The 14,646-nt window shown below is 36.6% G+C and overlaps 1 protein-coding gene across 3 annotated transcripts; it reads right to left on the reverse strand.

Annotated features, from left to right (window-relative positions):
- Window positions 1-1,485: 1,485 nt before the first annotated feature.
- Window positions 1,486-14,423, reverse strand: kiaa0040 (KIAA0040 ortholog). 3 transcript variants are annotated; one of them, XM_089131195.1, is made up of 3 exons: window positions 14,405-14,423; window positions 9,065-9,172; window positions 1,486-4,633 (listed from the first exon to the last, which is right to left on the reverse strand). In XM_089131195.1, the coding sequence occupies exon 3, from the start codon at window positions 4,104-4,106 to the stop codon at window positions 3,786-3,788; it is 321 nt and encodes a 106-aa protein (XP_088987321.1). In that variant the 5' UTR covers window positions 4,107-4,633; window positions 9,065-9,172; window positions 14,405-14,423; the 3' UTR covers window positions 1,486-3,785. The 3 variants fall into 3 exon arrangements, with proteins under 3 accessions (XP_088987321.1, XP_088987320.1, XP_039510675.2); XM_089131194.1 differs by lacking the exon at window positions 14,405-14,423 and adding an exon at window positions 11,467-11,611; XM_039654741.2 differs by lacking the exon at window positions 14,405-14,423 and having other exon boundaries at window positions 1,486-4,304; window positions 4,397-4,633; window positions 9,065-9,272.
- Between the last annotated feature and the right edge of the window lie 223 nt (window positions 14,424-14,646).

Consider the following 14,646-nt stretch of genomic DNA (forward strand, 5'->3'; position numbering starts at 1 on the left):
TATGCAGAGTAAGAAAAAAAGGTGTATAAAATGTAACTGATTTAATGATTTCTGAGTCTGAACATCCTTTAAAAAGCAGGATTTAAAGATAATACTGTTTTTTTTTAGGTTAAGTTGTGAATCAAACTCATATTCTAGGTACACCTAGCTTTTTTATTCAAAATTAACACAATTTAAAGAGTCAGTAAATCAATTGTTTTTTCAAAAAGTTTTTTTTTGTCTTTCCCTGATTCACTATGGTAAGCCTATTATAAGTGTTTATATTAACATTGAAGGATGGTTTTCACGGGATAAGTGAGATACCATATCATTCGTCTGTGCGTGTCCTACGCTATCTCACGACCAATTCGTACGAATTCGACGAATGATTAAAAAGCGTCTAATTCGTACGACCTCACTCGCACAAATTCGTACGATTTGTCTAAACCCATGTGATGGGTAGGTTTAGGGGCGGGGTAAGGGGTAGGTCATTCGTACGAATTCATACGAATTGGCCAATTCGTAAAATATGTACGATTTAGCAAAATTGTACCAATTCGGACGAGTGAGGTCGTATGAATTGTTACGAATTATAGCCACTTTTTAATCATTCGTCGAATTCGTACGATTTGGTCGAGAGATCGGGTTGGCGTGTCTCGTTAAATGAGGCGTGTATGGTGAGGATGGGACATTGGCTAAATCTCGAACCTCTGAGGAATTAAATTGTTTGTTGTTGTTTTTAACATTTTCAGTGACATCTTCTAAAGATTTTTTTATTTTGGTGCATTTTTTTCTCTATATAGTGTTGACATGGCAACTAGTAAATAAAATAAATTTTGTCATGCTGGAATATGTGAAAAGTTTTAAACCGTGTGTTACAACTAGCCCCGCGTTAGCCCCTCTCACCCCATTCATAATCACATCTTAGTAAGATATAAGTCAACAGTATTTTGTTATGAGGAGGAGGAGGTGGGAACTGGCAAACATTTTACAAACTTTTAATCATATTAAATAAACAAACAACAAAATGAAAGTAAAAGCAGCAGGCCCTCATGGACGACTGCCGCACTCACATAAACAAAACATAACTTAAATAGTCTAGGCATGGTCCTCTCTAATCCTTCAATGTCGTCGATCTCCTTTTTGGCTTCCATCTCTGAGAGATTCGAGACCGCTCATCATCAATAACGCCACCAGCCTCGCGCCGTTCTCTCATGGCTATCGAACCTGTCCTGCTTTCCACATCAACATTTAACAGCAATAAAGTTGTAATTCGGCAATTAAAAAAAAATCATGCCATCATTGGTGAATTCTGGGGTAGGCAAGGCCTCGAAGGACCCAGCTGTAGTTTCCTTCATTTCACGAGAAACGGAGGACGCATTTGGAAGACGCATTTGATGAAGCATTCGAACTGGGACAGCCTTCATCGAATTGGGATGCAACATTAGTATACCTTTAATTAAGTTTATTAACCGTGACAGGTATAAAAAAATAACGAGAGGCCAATAAATATAAAAATATTTTTATTTAATTTTGTATTACCCCCACCCCCGAGAAAAAAAAAAAAAAAAACTGGGTTGGAAAACAAGGCTGGAAATATCTGCATGCATCAACCTGCATAGCAACAGACTTTGAGAAGCATATTCATACAAACTGACACTCATTTTCATGCAGAACTTGACTAATCAAAGCTTTGCTATCACATATTTTGAGCGAGAGCACAGGAAACAGAACTTGACGGTTTCGTTGTTCAGACTAATGAAAAATGTTCTCCTTGACCCAGCTGTACCAGAAACCAAAATCAATGAAGGACAAGTATATGGCTCAACTTTACTGATTATGCAATGAAGAATTCAGCGGTTGCTTTACCCGATAATGCAAAAATGCATGCTAGCCAAACACAACAGTTAAGTGAAAAAAAGAGCATGATGGTGGGTGTTAATGCATGACTTTCAGACATGCATAATCAGAATGTGTGAAGGAACAACATAAACATCTAATTATGGCACTGCAAACATCCCTACATCTGAATAGTGCAAGAAGATCAAAGTTTGTTTATCAGCAAGCCCAATTACACACTGTGATGATAATGCTGTATCCAACAGTCTTAGTTTTGAGATCAGTACAATCATTTTCACTCTTTTGTGAATAGATGTGTTTAGGGGGAGATTATAAGACAAGTGTCTTTGAGCTGTTGATCTATACTCTAGTCTAGTAAATTCATGCATCACAGAGCCAACATACCCCCCCCCCCCACCCCACCCCCCACACACACACTTTTATTTAAATTATGGTTTAGTCAGTCGACAGTAAGAAAGGCAGGTTATATTTATAGGGAAATTGTTTTGTGGGAAAGTATCAATTTCGGAAGCCATTTCAAGCAAGTAATTTTAAATGCATTGCATCCTTCGAGTGAAGGACAAGTGGTTGTGACCCACTAAGTGCATCCCTTGTCTTTGACGTTTCTTTGGGAAATGTTTTGGTTCAAGTGCAGGTTTTAGAAGCGTTTGTAATTGTGAAGAGCTCTTTGGAATTCTTACATATTTCTGGCACCTGGCTCTATTAGAAATGTTAATCAAGCAATTGGCTATTGCAGTTGTTCCGATCGATAGCGACCGCGAGTGTGATGTTTCTTTTGTACAGCAGTTGAATAAACAAGAACTCTTGATGGTGCAGGCTGATTGGTCATGAACACAAGCTGATGATATTTACTGCGCTAACTTCTTGGCACAAGCTGATTGGTTAATGTCAGCAGCCATTGGCCATGGCCATTGAGCCATGCTCAACATCTAAACGGTTGGTTACCATTCACTATTCACTAAAACCCTCCACCTCCCCAGCTCCACCAGTATCGATCTGCCATGGGTAATTGAATACTATTTGTGCAGCAGTGTGTCTTACATACTCACAGCACAGTTCCTGTTTCTGTGCAGGCAATAATTTACAACAACAGCAATAACAGCAGCAGCAGCAGCAGCGCAGCAGATCTATTCTGCCAAGACCAAATAAATTAACAAAAAATATCCTGAGAGCTGTCATGATAGAACTTCATTTTAGACACAATATTACAATACTGTGTTCCATCGTGTATTTCGACACAAAAATATACACATTTCAAATGATTCCAAACCAGATTCAACTGTTGCACTTGCTAACAATGTAAAATGCAGAAAGAATCACTGAAAATCCTCACCGGAACGCACAAACACAGATAAGGGGAGTGATAACAACCCTGGTGCTTTTGGACAGTCTATTAGGGCTATTCACACTGAAAACATTTTTGGTTTTAAAACGCATGGCAGTGAAATTAAAAAATGCAAGGTCTAGAGATGCGTTAAAAAAATGTTAAACTATTTTTAATTAAGTGGCACATTTTAAGAAAGCCATGTTATGCTCGAGACTTGAGAAGGGCATGAGCACAAAAATCAAACATGTCCGTCTAGAGCATATTTATACAAAAAAAAAAAAAAAAAAAAAAAAAATCAATACAAAAGCAGTGCAGTCAAATGCTAAAACACAGCTCAGCAAAACAAGGCCCTGGACTAACTGTTGTATAATGACAGATATGCTTTTTTTCACCTACAATGTGGGTTTTGGGAAAGCCTTTCAGGACCACACACACATCATAAAGCATATTCTTGCACATTCATTCACTCCCAAATTTCACTTCTATACAAAAAGTCTCTTGAAATTCTCTCTCCTTCTTTTTTTTTTTTTACATTCGGGTAAATGTTTAGAAAACACTGCTGTACCTTTACATGTACCATAAAAAGATAAATAAATATAAAATTGTTCAACGTGGCTTTTTACACCATAGTGAGTGCAAGTCTGTCACTACTCATGGGATCTGTTTTGACTGAGATCCACAAGTCCTCACTGTTCTGGCCGCCGTTTTTCTTTTTCTTCTTCTTTTCGGACTTCACATTTGTGACTGAGGTCTCACCTTTGCCGCAACAACACCGACGACAGCAGCAACAATGACAGCACACCAGCACAGATGTGAAGAGCACAACCAGCGGCAGAGTCAGAAGCACTACCAGGCAAACCGTGTTGTAGATGCCCTGGTCATGCTTGGATGACGCGACACTCCACATATCATTGAAAAACTGCAGGATTGCCTCCGTCATGGTTCAGCAAGAGTTCTTCAAATCCCTGTAGAGATCAAATGCAATGTGATCTGAGATGTAAAGCCACTAGATCCGATTAAACCAGTAATTAGCATGGGATGTCTATCTGGAGATCAAGAAACTGTCCACTTGAGCCAGTTCTGTCACTGTGCTTCAGTTCAGTTTAGGCCTGTTAAAAGTTCTGATGTCAGTCCCATCCTGAGGAAATATAACACAAGCCCGTTTTAATAAATGACGGATGGACTTTTTCAAAATCCTTGATGCACTCAGTTATTGCTTTAATCCCAAACCTCAGCATTCATCTCAAACAACGCCTTGCCTTTAAGGTCTAACAACAAAGGATTGCTTATGAAATGTTTCTCTGTGACTTTTGACGATTCATATCTTGTGGCTGGGAGGACTGCGGAGATCGTGGGTCGTGTTTATACTGGGTGGATTCCTCTCAGCATCAGTCCCTCTGGAGACACCAACTCTATTTTAGTCTTTTCTGCCTTGACTCTCACAGATGTGATGGAATTGGGGCATTTCTGAAGAGAGAGAGAAACAGAGCAATAAATAGTGAGGAAGAGAGAGAGAGAGAGCAGAAGTTAAGTCAGCTGTGGATCATCCAGTGATTCCATGTCTCCTGTGTATTCTGACTCTCATCAATGTTGCAGGACAGAGTCAGTGCACAGCTACACGGGTCAAAACAGGTCTAAGAACCCAACTGTATAAGCTTCTGACTGGGCTATAATACATATTTTTATGTGCTTTTTATTTTTTTAAAGTAAGTAAGTAAGAAATAATGAGAGATAAAGCATTATTTCAATGGCCTGAAGAACTATACACTGACGTCAATATACCACAATGATGGTAGGAAAACCAAAAACCACCACATGACAGTTAACTGACATGGAAAACAAACAGAATATCAACATAATGTCATGCACATAATATTAATAATGAAGTAAATGTGTACTATAAGATTAACTGGTGTATTACAGGTACACTCTAAAAATGCTGGGTTGTTTTAATCGAGTTTTGGGTAAAATATGGACAAACCCAGCCATTGGGTTAAAATGTCATTTAAAAATGTAACCCAATAGCTGGGTTTGTCCATATTTTACCCAAAATTTGGTTAAAACAACCCAGCATTTTTTAGAGTGCAAGTTTAAGTTGATACTCGTCTCACGGTTAGTACACTATTTAGACCTATTGATGTGGATTCATGAAGTTTTCCTGAAAAATGAAAAGCTCTCCATACAGTATTTAGATGTAAGCTATTACAATAATTGTTAGTAATGATTATTATAATGATCATTGACTACTTGCATGTCAAATTAAAGGTAATAAAATCATTAAATACCAGTAAATATGAATATTCTGTAACAGTTGTCTTAAAGTTTGATGCTTGTTTTGTGTAATTATAGGCAAGACATGGCAATAGGTCAATTGGGAGCAATTCAATGTTCTCTATTTATACATGGATAATTATGAAAATTCATTAAAAATGAACCTATTTAACTAACCCAACATCAGTTAAAGCTATTGGACACTCGTGATTGGCTCCCCCACCATCCCCCAGCAGTGAACCATGAGAATTTTTAAATGTTTCAAAACCATGGTTAGATAATATCATGTAACACAGCCTCCTTCGCTGAAATCATGTGACTTTGTGAGTTTGAGTCATTATCTAATGAAATATGCACAAAAATACTTACATATGCAGAACACAAATCTGAACATTGGATAAAGGCAGGGTCAAAATTCTAGTTTTTTTTAAATTCTCATTGTTTTCTGGAAATGTATGTCCACTACTTCAGTACTTACATTCCCAAACTTTACAGGTTTATTCCTGGCTACATTCTAAAAGTTTTTACAGAGGAGTTTGTTAATATATTGTTCACCTGATTTATTTAACATTTCATTCCTAAAGACATGGACTTTTGAAAAAAAAAAACTTGAAAAAATATGAAATTACTGATTTTGTTGTGTTGGTTCAGCAAAAATCCACACTGTTAAAATCTCGTACGACAACATAAAAAAATTCTTGGTACTAATTTCCACTAGCTTTTTCTTGTTGACTCAAATTTTGTAAATAACAGTTATACGAACTGAAAACAAGTTGTCTGTGACACACACACACACACACACACACAAACACATATATAAATGTTTAGTTTAGTCAACTTGACATTATTTGTTTTCTGGAGAGATGCAACTATTCTGTAGACAAATCTTTTGTAGTTGAACCAATTAAAAAAATTGTGTCTATTTGAAACAGAAGTTCTTATTAAGAAAAAAAAACAGGTTAAGATGTAACTTTTTTATTTTTATGTTTGGTCACCATTTTGGTGGTGAGCGTTTCCTTGAGTTGGTCAGTTTGGCATTTAAGTGATTCTGTGGTCTTTGTAACAGTGTATACTATAGCAAAACACATAACTTTATGCAAGATTAGACATTCTGCGTTTTGATTTTTAAATACATTTTGGGAATTTGTTTTAGACACATGCACAGACATCAAGAATCATCATATGAATCTCAACAATGGTGACATGTTTCATGCCACAATGCGCCACCATTTTAGTATTAAAATCATGGCTCCCAACATGCATTGAATGAAACATGGCAGGAAACATGTCACCATTGTTGAGATTCATATGCTGATTCTTGATGTCTGTGCATGTGTCAAAAAATTCCCACAATGTATTTAAAAATCAAAATTCAGAATGTCTAACCTGATGTCTGTGTGTGTATCAAAATACTTTTTTCCCCAATAAACTACTTTAAAATTCAGAATGTCTGATCAACTGCAAGAAAAGTTTTGCTGGTAAAATATCAATAGAAAAGAAAAATCACACAAAATAAGAATAAGGATTTATTCTAGTTTATGAGAATGAAAACATGATCATCTTGGTGTATTTCTTGGCAACAAATTACGTTTTTTTCTAAACAAAGACCCAAACTCACACAAAAAGCCAAACTGGCCAAACAAAGGAAACACCCATCACCAAAATGTGTTTGTGTGTGTGTGTGTGTGTGTGTGTGTGTGTGTGTCTGTCTGTCTGTTAATTGCATATCTTGCATATGGATTTCAAACTTGACAAGTGTCTTTCTACAGGCATGAGTAAGTGCCAAGTTTGATGTTGTTTGGATTTTCCATGTTTATTGTGTCATTTTGCATGGGCATTGCACTAGTAAAAAAAAAAACTAATTTTGAGTATTGTACATTTATGTATTGTACATATCTGGAATAAAAGTTACCCTTAAATGTGTATTTTAGATGTTTTCTTTCCACTATCTGAAAGTAAGCATTTTTTAAGAGCAAAATATCACAAAAAAACATGAAAATTGAACAATGCATTAACAAAAAGGATTTTGCCTGTGGTGTCGTGCCATCATTAAAAACTGCTTAGTGTACCTGTAAAAGTGAGATTTACATATTATTAACTTTCTTTCACAAACTCACTGTGGAACCAAACAAACAAAAAATAATCTGTTTCTAAATGTTGTGTTGCACAAACTTAATGAAGCCTCAGCATGTGTGCAATGTGTGTGCCCTGCTTCCTGCAGACAGTTTCACAACAGGAAATATGTGCAGCAGAATCTTGTGAAAAACACCTATGTTAGAGGAAGCAACTCCCTCTTCAAATAAAGACAATAAAAATATCAATGTAGCATAACGCTAAAAGGCATCATATCTCGTTTTCCATTTTGAAGTTTCAGTCATAGACTTGCGTAAGACTTCAAGAGCATTCAGCTCTCCGTTCTTACTCCAATCCTTCTGAAGAAGAACAATCACTTTAAATAATTCTAAGATCTGCAGAGGAATGTTAAACAGGAAGACTCTCTCAGCTTCACACAAAGCCAGGATGGAGCTCAGAATTTCACAGACAACATCAGTTACATGCAAAGACATGCCGTTGTGCACATCAAGTCGAATTCCTCCGAATTTCATGAGGAGGTTGTTAGATTCACCTAGATAGTAAAGGCATTTTTTTCTGAGACTCACAACCAGATTTATAACGTTTCGAAAAGACAAATACAGGGACATGATTAACCTTCCACAAGAGAGGACACTGTCTAAATACAGCACAGGCCCTCAGGGCGCAAAATGTGTTTGAGAGAAAGAGGGCGAACATGGCTGAGAAAGCTTCACTCACAATTGCTTAGTTTCATCTGTTTGAAGCGCTGTATTAAACTAAAGTTAAAGCGCCTGTCTCATAATGAAACACTTGCCTGCTGCTAGTCCTGTGATGGAAATATTTACAAAAGCAGAGGACTTTTAAAGAGCCCGTATAAGTAGGGTGACCATATTTTGATTACCAAAAACCAGGACACTCGGCCCAGCAAACACATGGGCCAACTCAAATGACACTTGAAGTTTACTCAAAGATACCTTATTAATTTCAATACATTTAAAGTAGGTTATGCCTCCTCTGTATGGATAGAAAATTGTTATATTGTTATATGAAAACAGGACATGTACTGGGAAAACAGGACAGTTGGCCTCCACCTGCCCTTCATTTACGGTACCCAGTTTACATTCATGAATGATCTGTATCTCCTACATTCCTACTTTGGTGTTGCCAAACAGTAATATTTTTCCAGACTTTAAAGTAGAGTGTACAATCCCGAACAGAATGAACAGAACGAGTTTTACCACATTTTTGCCAGGACTAATCTGAAAAAGGTCAAGTTATTTAAGGAATATATCAGTCAGAAACCCAGAGAAAGCTAAGCAGAATGCACATGTGCTTGCTATATATCAAAACAGAATATTAACAGCATATTTCTCAGCATGTCCACAAGCTTCTCCGTTACACAGAATGTCAGTCACGACACGGGAGGAACTCAGAAGTTAAAAGGGCATATGGCCTGAATTGAGTTAGCTGTTCTCAGCTATGCCACATGTGACAAACAGATGCTCATCAGGACAGTAATCCATCATTTCTCAGCCCAGAAGCATTAAACCTTACCGGCTCTGATCAGAGGTCAGTCCAGACGTCTCTGCGGGCATCACATAACCCTGCTGTCAGCCACACAATCTGCTGCTCTGACTGGAAGGCACATATCCACAGCTGTACCTGCGTGCGAGAGGAGGAGTTGAGTCACTCTAGGCCGTACGCTTTAAGAAAGAGCCCTCTGTCTGCTCGCAACTCTTTCGCCTGACACACACTGCATTCTTGTGGTTACTTTATAAACTCAACTTCCCTGTGATGTCATGAAGGGTGGGGAAAATGTGTCACTGTGTTTACATAGTGCCCACAGAAAAAGCGTTCAGCATGTAATGGTAGCATTTTGAAAGTGCACAGAGGAACTAGAGAATATTGTCATGTAAGAAATTGTTTTAAATCTAAATTAATACTTCACATTGCGTGAGGGTGTCGTGAATATGAAGGAGGTTTTATGCATGTTTAGGACAACTGTCATTTAATGTCATGACATTTTTAATACAAATATGATATTGTTTGAGATGTCTTTGTTAAGTACATCTTGACATAAGCCAACCAGTGTTGGGAGTAACGGATTACAAAAGTAATACATTACAGTAACATACTACTTTTTGCTGTAACACAGTAGTGTAAGGCATTACTAATCAATTTTCCGTAATATTTTACTCGTTACATGTTCAGTCAGGCTTGTATTACAGTGTATTTTACTTCTTAAAGGCAACAGACTATGTGAAAGTTTTAAAGCAGTCTTTTTGTGCCAGTTCAGAGCGGTCGTGTCTGTAACATTGTTTTTTCCTCATAAATGCGAACACGAAAACTAAAATGCCAACCCCTCCTCATCCGATTTGCGCAGTGTAATTAACAGAATTACAAAAAATATATTTTGCCTCCTATTTTTTTTTGTCACGCATGAATGTGTGTCTTTTCCCTAATATTAAAAATAAAACATAGACTGATATTTGTCTAATGTCTGTCCTTTAAGGAAATAGCCTATATACGTTTCAATACATGAGAATTTTTATTTCAAGTTTTGACTGCAAATGTCATGTCCATAATGCTGGACTTCCCCAATTTTAAATAATTTATCCTCAACTAGTTTTGTGGTGTAGGTCTACGTATTTTATAATGTTAACTTCAAATAATACTAATAGCCTAATTTAAAGATAAGGCAGCATTGGATCTGGACGGTAAGGAGAATAACGCTGGAGTTGGAAGAGGTGTGTCGCGATTCTGCAGGTTCGTGGATCTGAGTCGTGTGGCAAATCGCGATTTCGGTTTCATTTTGCATATCGTTACAGCCCCAAAGTTAAGTACTACTTAGTTATTTTGGTGAAAGTAACTCAAAAGTAATACATGAGAAATGTAACGCATTACAATTCTGAGACAGTAATATTGTAAGGTAATTAATTACTTTTAAATAACAGTAACAAGTAATACCTAATGTATTACAGTTTGGAAGTAACTTGCACAACACTGAAACCAACACATCATAACCTGTCAGAGTCTTGGTTATGACAATTTGACATTACCAAGACAACATAAATTGTCATAAATATGACTAATTATGAAACTTAAGACAGCATTTAGCTTTATGGGTTACCATTACATTAAACTGTCACGTGGTTGGTTTTGACATTGGCTGTCATGAGGCCATTATAACTGTGTCATGAATATTTTTCTTGACCTTAACTACATGGTGCAAATTGAATTTTTCATTAAAATGTTTTAATGACCTCATAACAGTCAATATCAAAACCCACCACCTGACATTTTAATGTAATGTTAACCCATAAATCGAAGTAGTTTCTTTAGTTTGATAATGAATCTGCTATGAATCTCATGTTAATGACAGGTTGTGTTGTCTTAGTAATGTCAAGTTGTCATGACAAAGACAATGACATGTTATGATGCATTGGTTTGTGTCAACTTGTTATAATAAAAACATCTAAAACAATGTCATGTTTGCATTAAACATGTCATAATTGAGCACATGGCACTGTTGTCATAAATATGCATAAAACCTACTTCATATTCATGATGTGTCATGTCATGATTATGAAGGTGTCATGTCTTATGCACAACCCTTCAAGTAAAGTGTTACCAATTGGTAATAATATTCATTTAGCAGATATTATTCTATACTTTGACTAAAATTAAGCAGCACTATTCTGTGGGCTTTAATCTAGCAAGATGGATGGAAATGCAGAACTGAGCGTTTATTTTGGGCACGTTCAAGACTTGAACTTCTCTTATTCAGTCAAGTGATACAGGAAGATCTCCAACCCTGCTGATGTTCATTTACAAACTCTACTTTCACAATTAGAACTGCTGCTGCTTTGCTGAACTTTAATAAAACCAAGAGAAGTCTAGCCTCATTTAAAAGGTTAGCTCACCCTAAAATGAAAATGATGTCGGTAATTACTCACCCTCATGTTGTTCCAACCCCATTGCGTTGTGACACTCTCGTGAACTCATGTCAGAGGCCCACACGGAAGAAAAAGAATAGTTGAAGAAAGTCGTTGGGGGTTTGCGCACAAAAAAGTATTCTCGTCGCTCGATAAACTTAAGGTTAAGGTTGAGCCACTGTAGTCCCTCTATTTTAACAATGTCTTTCTTTACTAACTTTTCTGGGCTGGAAAATGCAATTATCTTTCAGCCTATGAAGGAGTGATCCAGCTCTCAGATTTCATCAAAAAATATCATGAACAAAAGTCTTACAGGGTTGGAAAAACATGAGGGCGAACTAAACTTGTGAGAACTAAATCTTTAACACGTTTAAATATGCTGTCTACCAGACTGGGGTTGAGTTGTACTTGATGATGTAAAACCAGGTCTCACAAGCTTGAGGTTTTGACTCAAGTTACTGTGGTTATTCACACCCAACTTTAAGGATCCAAAGACGGCAGACTCAAAAATGATCTCTCTCAGACATCATCCTTCTGTCTGACGTTCTGGCCTCTGATTGGATCTTTCAGAAGCAGTATCAGCGCATCCCAAAGGCACAGCGTGCTTCGGAAACATAAGGGTGTTAAGTTTATGCAGTTCTTCTAATGAAAAATAAAGAGGGCTGCCTCTGAATCCAAATATAGTCCAGGCCGTTCCCAACCAGTCAGAACTGTAGCTTATGAGTCAGTCTAATGAAATGTAACAGAACAGTGCTATGAAAACAAGAGGAGGAACCAGAGAAGGCTCAGTGCTCTGCCATAAATGGACCTACTGTACTCCCTCCTAACTTTCTATGACTTAAGAATCAGGTCATTGAAACTTGTTACATTTATTTATTTTTTCATATGGGTTTTCATTTCAATCCAAGTATGAGGTAATCTTTTTTTTCTCTTAGTACTGGCCTTTTAGAGGGTGACATTTCTCAAAACAGGGAACTACTCCTTTCAGAAATGATGTAAAGTTAAAATCACATGAATTTGTGCTGAACCTTAAAATAATGCTTCCTGTCACCTCACCCCACCCATCACTTTTATATTTAGATCAGTATACTACGAGAGATGGAAAGTAATTATTTTTTTTTTTTAATCATTTTAATTATTAAAGAAAATTATGTGCTTTTATAAATAATTTTTTTTTGGGTTATCCATGTTTAAAGTTAGACTAGTCAAAATGCACCATGACTGTACCTACCTTTATTTTCATATAAAAAGCCTACATTGTTAGGCTAATAAATTATTCATGGGAGAATTGTTTATGCTCATGTTCTTTTTTTTTAATAGTTTTTTTTAGAATATTTATGAAGCATTGGTCTGTTTTTAAGATAAGCCATCACTGGTGTTTTGCTTCATTTCCTGTTCTGCTGATCACCACATTGCAGTAAAATGCAAAAGTGCTTTGTTCTAAGCATACATTTTCTTAATACATTTATATAAATTTAATTTTCTTAAATGTCCACTAAATTCTGTCGAGTAGTCCAATCATTTTAAAAACATTAGTCCAATTTCTTGAGACATTGGTAGCACTATAATTTGTGCAGTGTGTAGCTATATTTTGATTTAATGTCTTAAAGTGAAAGTCCACCCATAAAATCATCATCATTTACTTATCTTTATGTTGTTCCAAACCTGTATGACTTTCTTTCTTCTTTGGAGAACAAAAAAAGATATTTTGAAGAATTTTGGACAAAATAAAAACAACGCAAGGAAGTCAATGGGAACCGAAACGGTTTGGTTTTCATCTTTCTTCAATCTTTAGTGGTCAGCAGAAGAAAGAAATGGATGAAGGTCTGGAACAATATGAGGTGAGTAAATGAAGACAGAATTTTCATGTTTGGCTAATCCTTTAACGTTATCTAAGCCGTCTCAAACTTTCAGATTTTTATTTAGATTATTGCAACAGTCTTGTTAACACAATATCTCATGATGTTAGGCAGTCTAAACATATGACAGTATTGTTGATATTCAGAATATCAGTCTAAATGACCAAATAGCAAGTAGCTTTAGGAGATGATCACAGAGATTGTGGCTGAATGTGAGATTGTTTACTTCCGCTTTTGAGAACATGACCTGAAATGCCCAACAATTTTATTTTTTTTTAAATAAAAGATAGTTATAACAAGGTCAGTGCATTTTTTTAAGTTCTGTTTTACAATGTCATTTCAGCTGACAACAGAAAGCTTAAAATAGAATGATTCATTTGGGCCAAACTCGCTCTAGGATTGGGTAAAGTCAGGACCATATTGAGGCCAAAGAGACAAAATAGTTTCAAAATAATGGATCCCATAAAAGGCCTCGGTCTCATGCTTATTATTGGGTTTCCAGCCCTAAAGGGCACTTTTGTGGTTTTTGAACCGAATGTTGTGACATCTTGATAAAAGGACAAAAGCTTGGGCATGCTCACTATTTAAGAAGGTATATGTTGCCTGAGAGCATGAATTCCAACATGGCTGAGGAACTCAGAAAAGCCTGATGTTGTACTAAGAGCTCCTTTCTGGAAAGCTTTATTTCATCCATCAAGTTAAAGTGTGCACTGGAAATCCAGGCAATATTTCGTCAACAATCGTCACGCATGTCACAAAATGAGGTGAACTTATTGTTAATTACAATCAAAACAATGACTAATCCATCATTTAAAGAAGAAAAAGCTCAGCTAGTTTACAGTTTATAATGCACCCGAAGCGAACAACAAAGTCGTTTACATACTGGTAGGTTTGAATAATCTTTTTTTGAAAAATAACATATTTAAAGATAGGTAATAGTGTCTCAATATTAAAATAAGCTCTAATGCTTTGCATGACTGATGAACCAACATCAAAATATTTTATAGCAATTGATAGCAGAACTTAAAATAAAGACACATTACTTAGAGCAAACTCTTATCCCTCCATTTAGGAATCACCTGCAACTGCATGAAGCTTACCTTTAGACGTACATTGATCGCCGGTGTTTCCTCCACAGCATGTGCATGAACTGGCCCTGGACGTACCTCCACTTGTTCTGTTAAAGCTGTTCCTGAGATTTGAACTTGGTTTCTGATTTAACCCCCATATGTGTGTGTGTGTGCTGCCATTAGTGAGTCCTCCTACAGGCAGCCGCCCAGCCTCTTATTCTGGTGTCAGGATTGATTAGTTTGCAGCGTTCAGTGACTTGTGAAGATATGGG

The sequence above is a fragment of the Pimephales promelas genome, chromosome 5 (genome assembly GCF_988280905.1).
Source record: "Pimephales promelas chromosome 5, fPimPro1.hap1.1, whole genome shotgun sequence".
Classification (NCBI taxonomy): Eukaryota; Metazoa; Chordata; class Actinopteri; order Cypriniformes; family Leuciscidae; genus Pimephales; species Pimephales promelas.

Coding starts and splice junctions, on each gene's coding strand:
- kiaa0040 (XM_089131195.1), bottom strand. CDS start 4,106: ATGACGGAGGCAATCCTGCAGTTTTTCAATGATATGTGGAGTGTCGCG.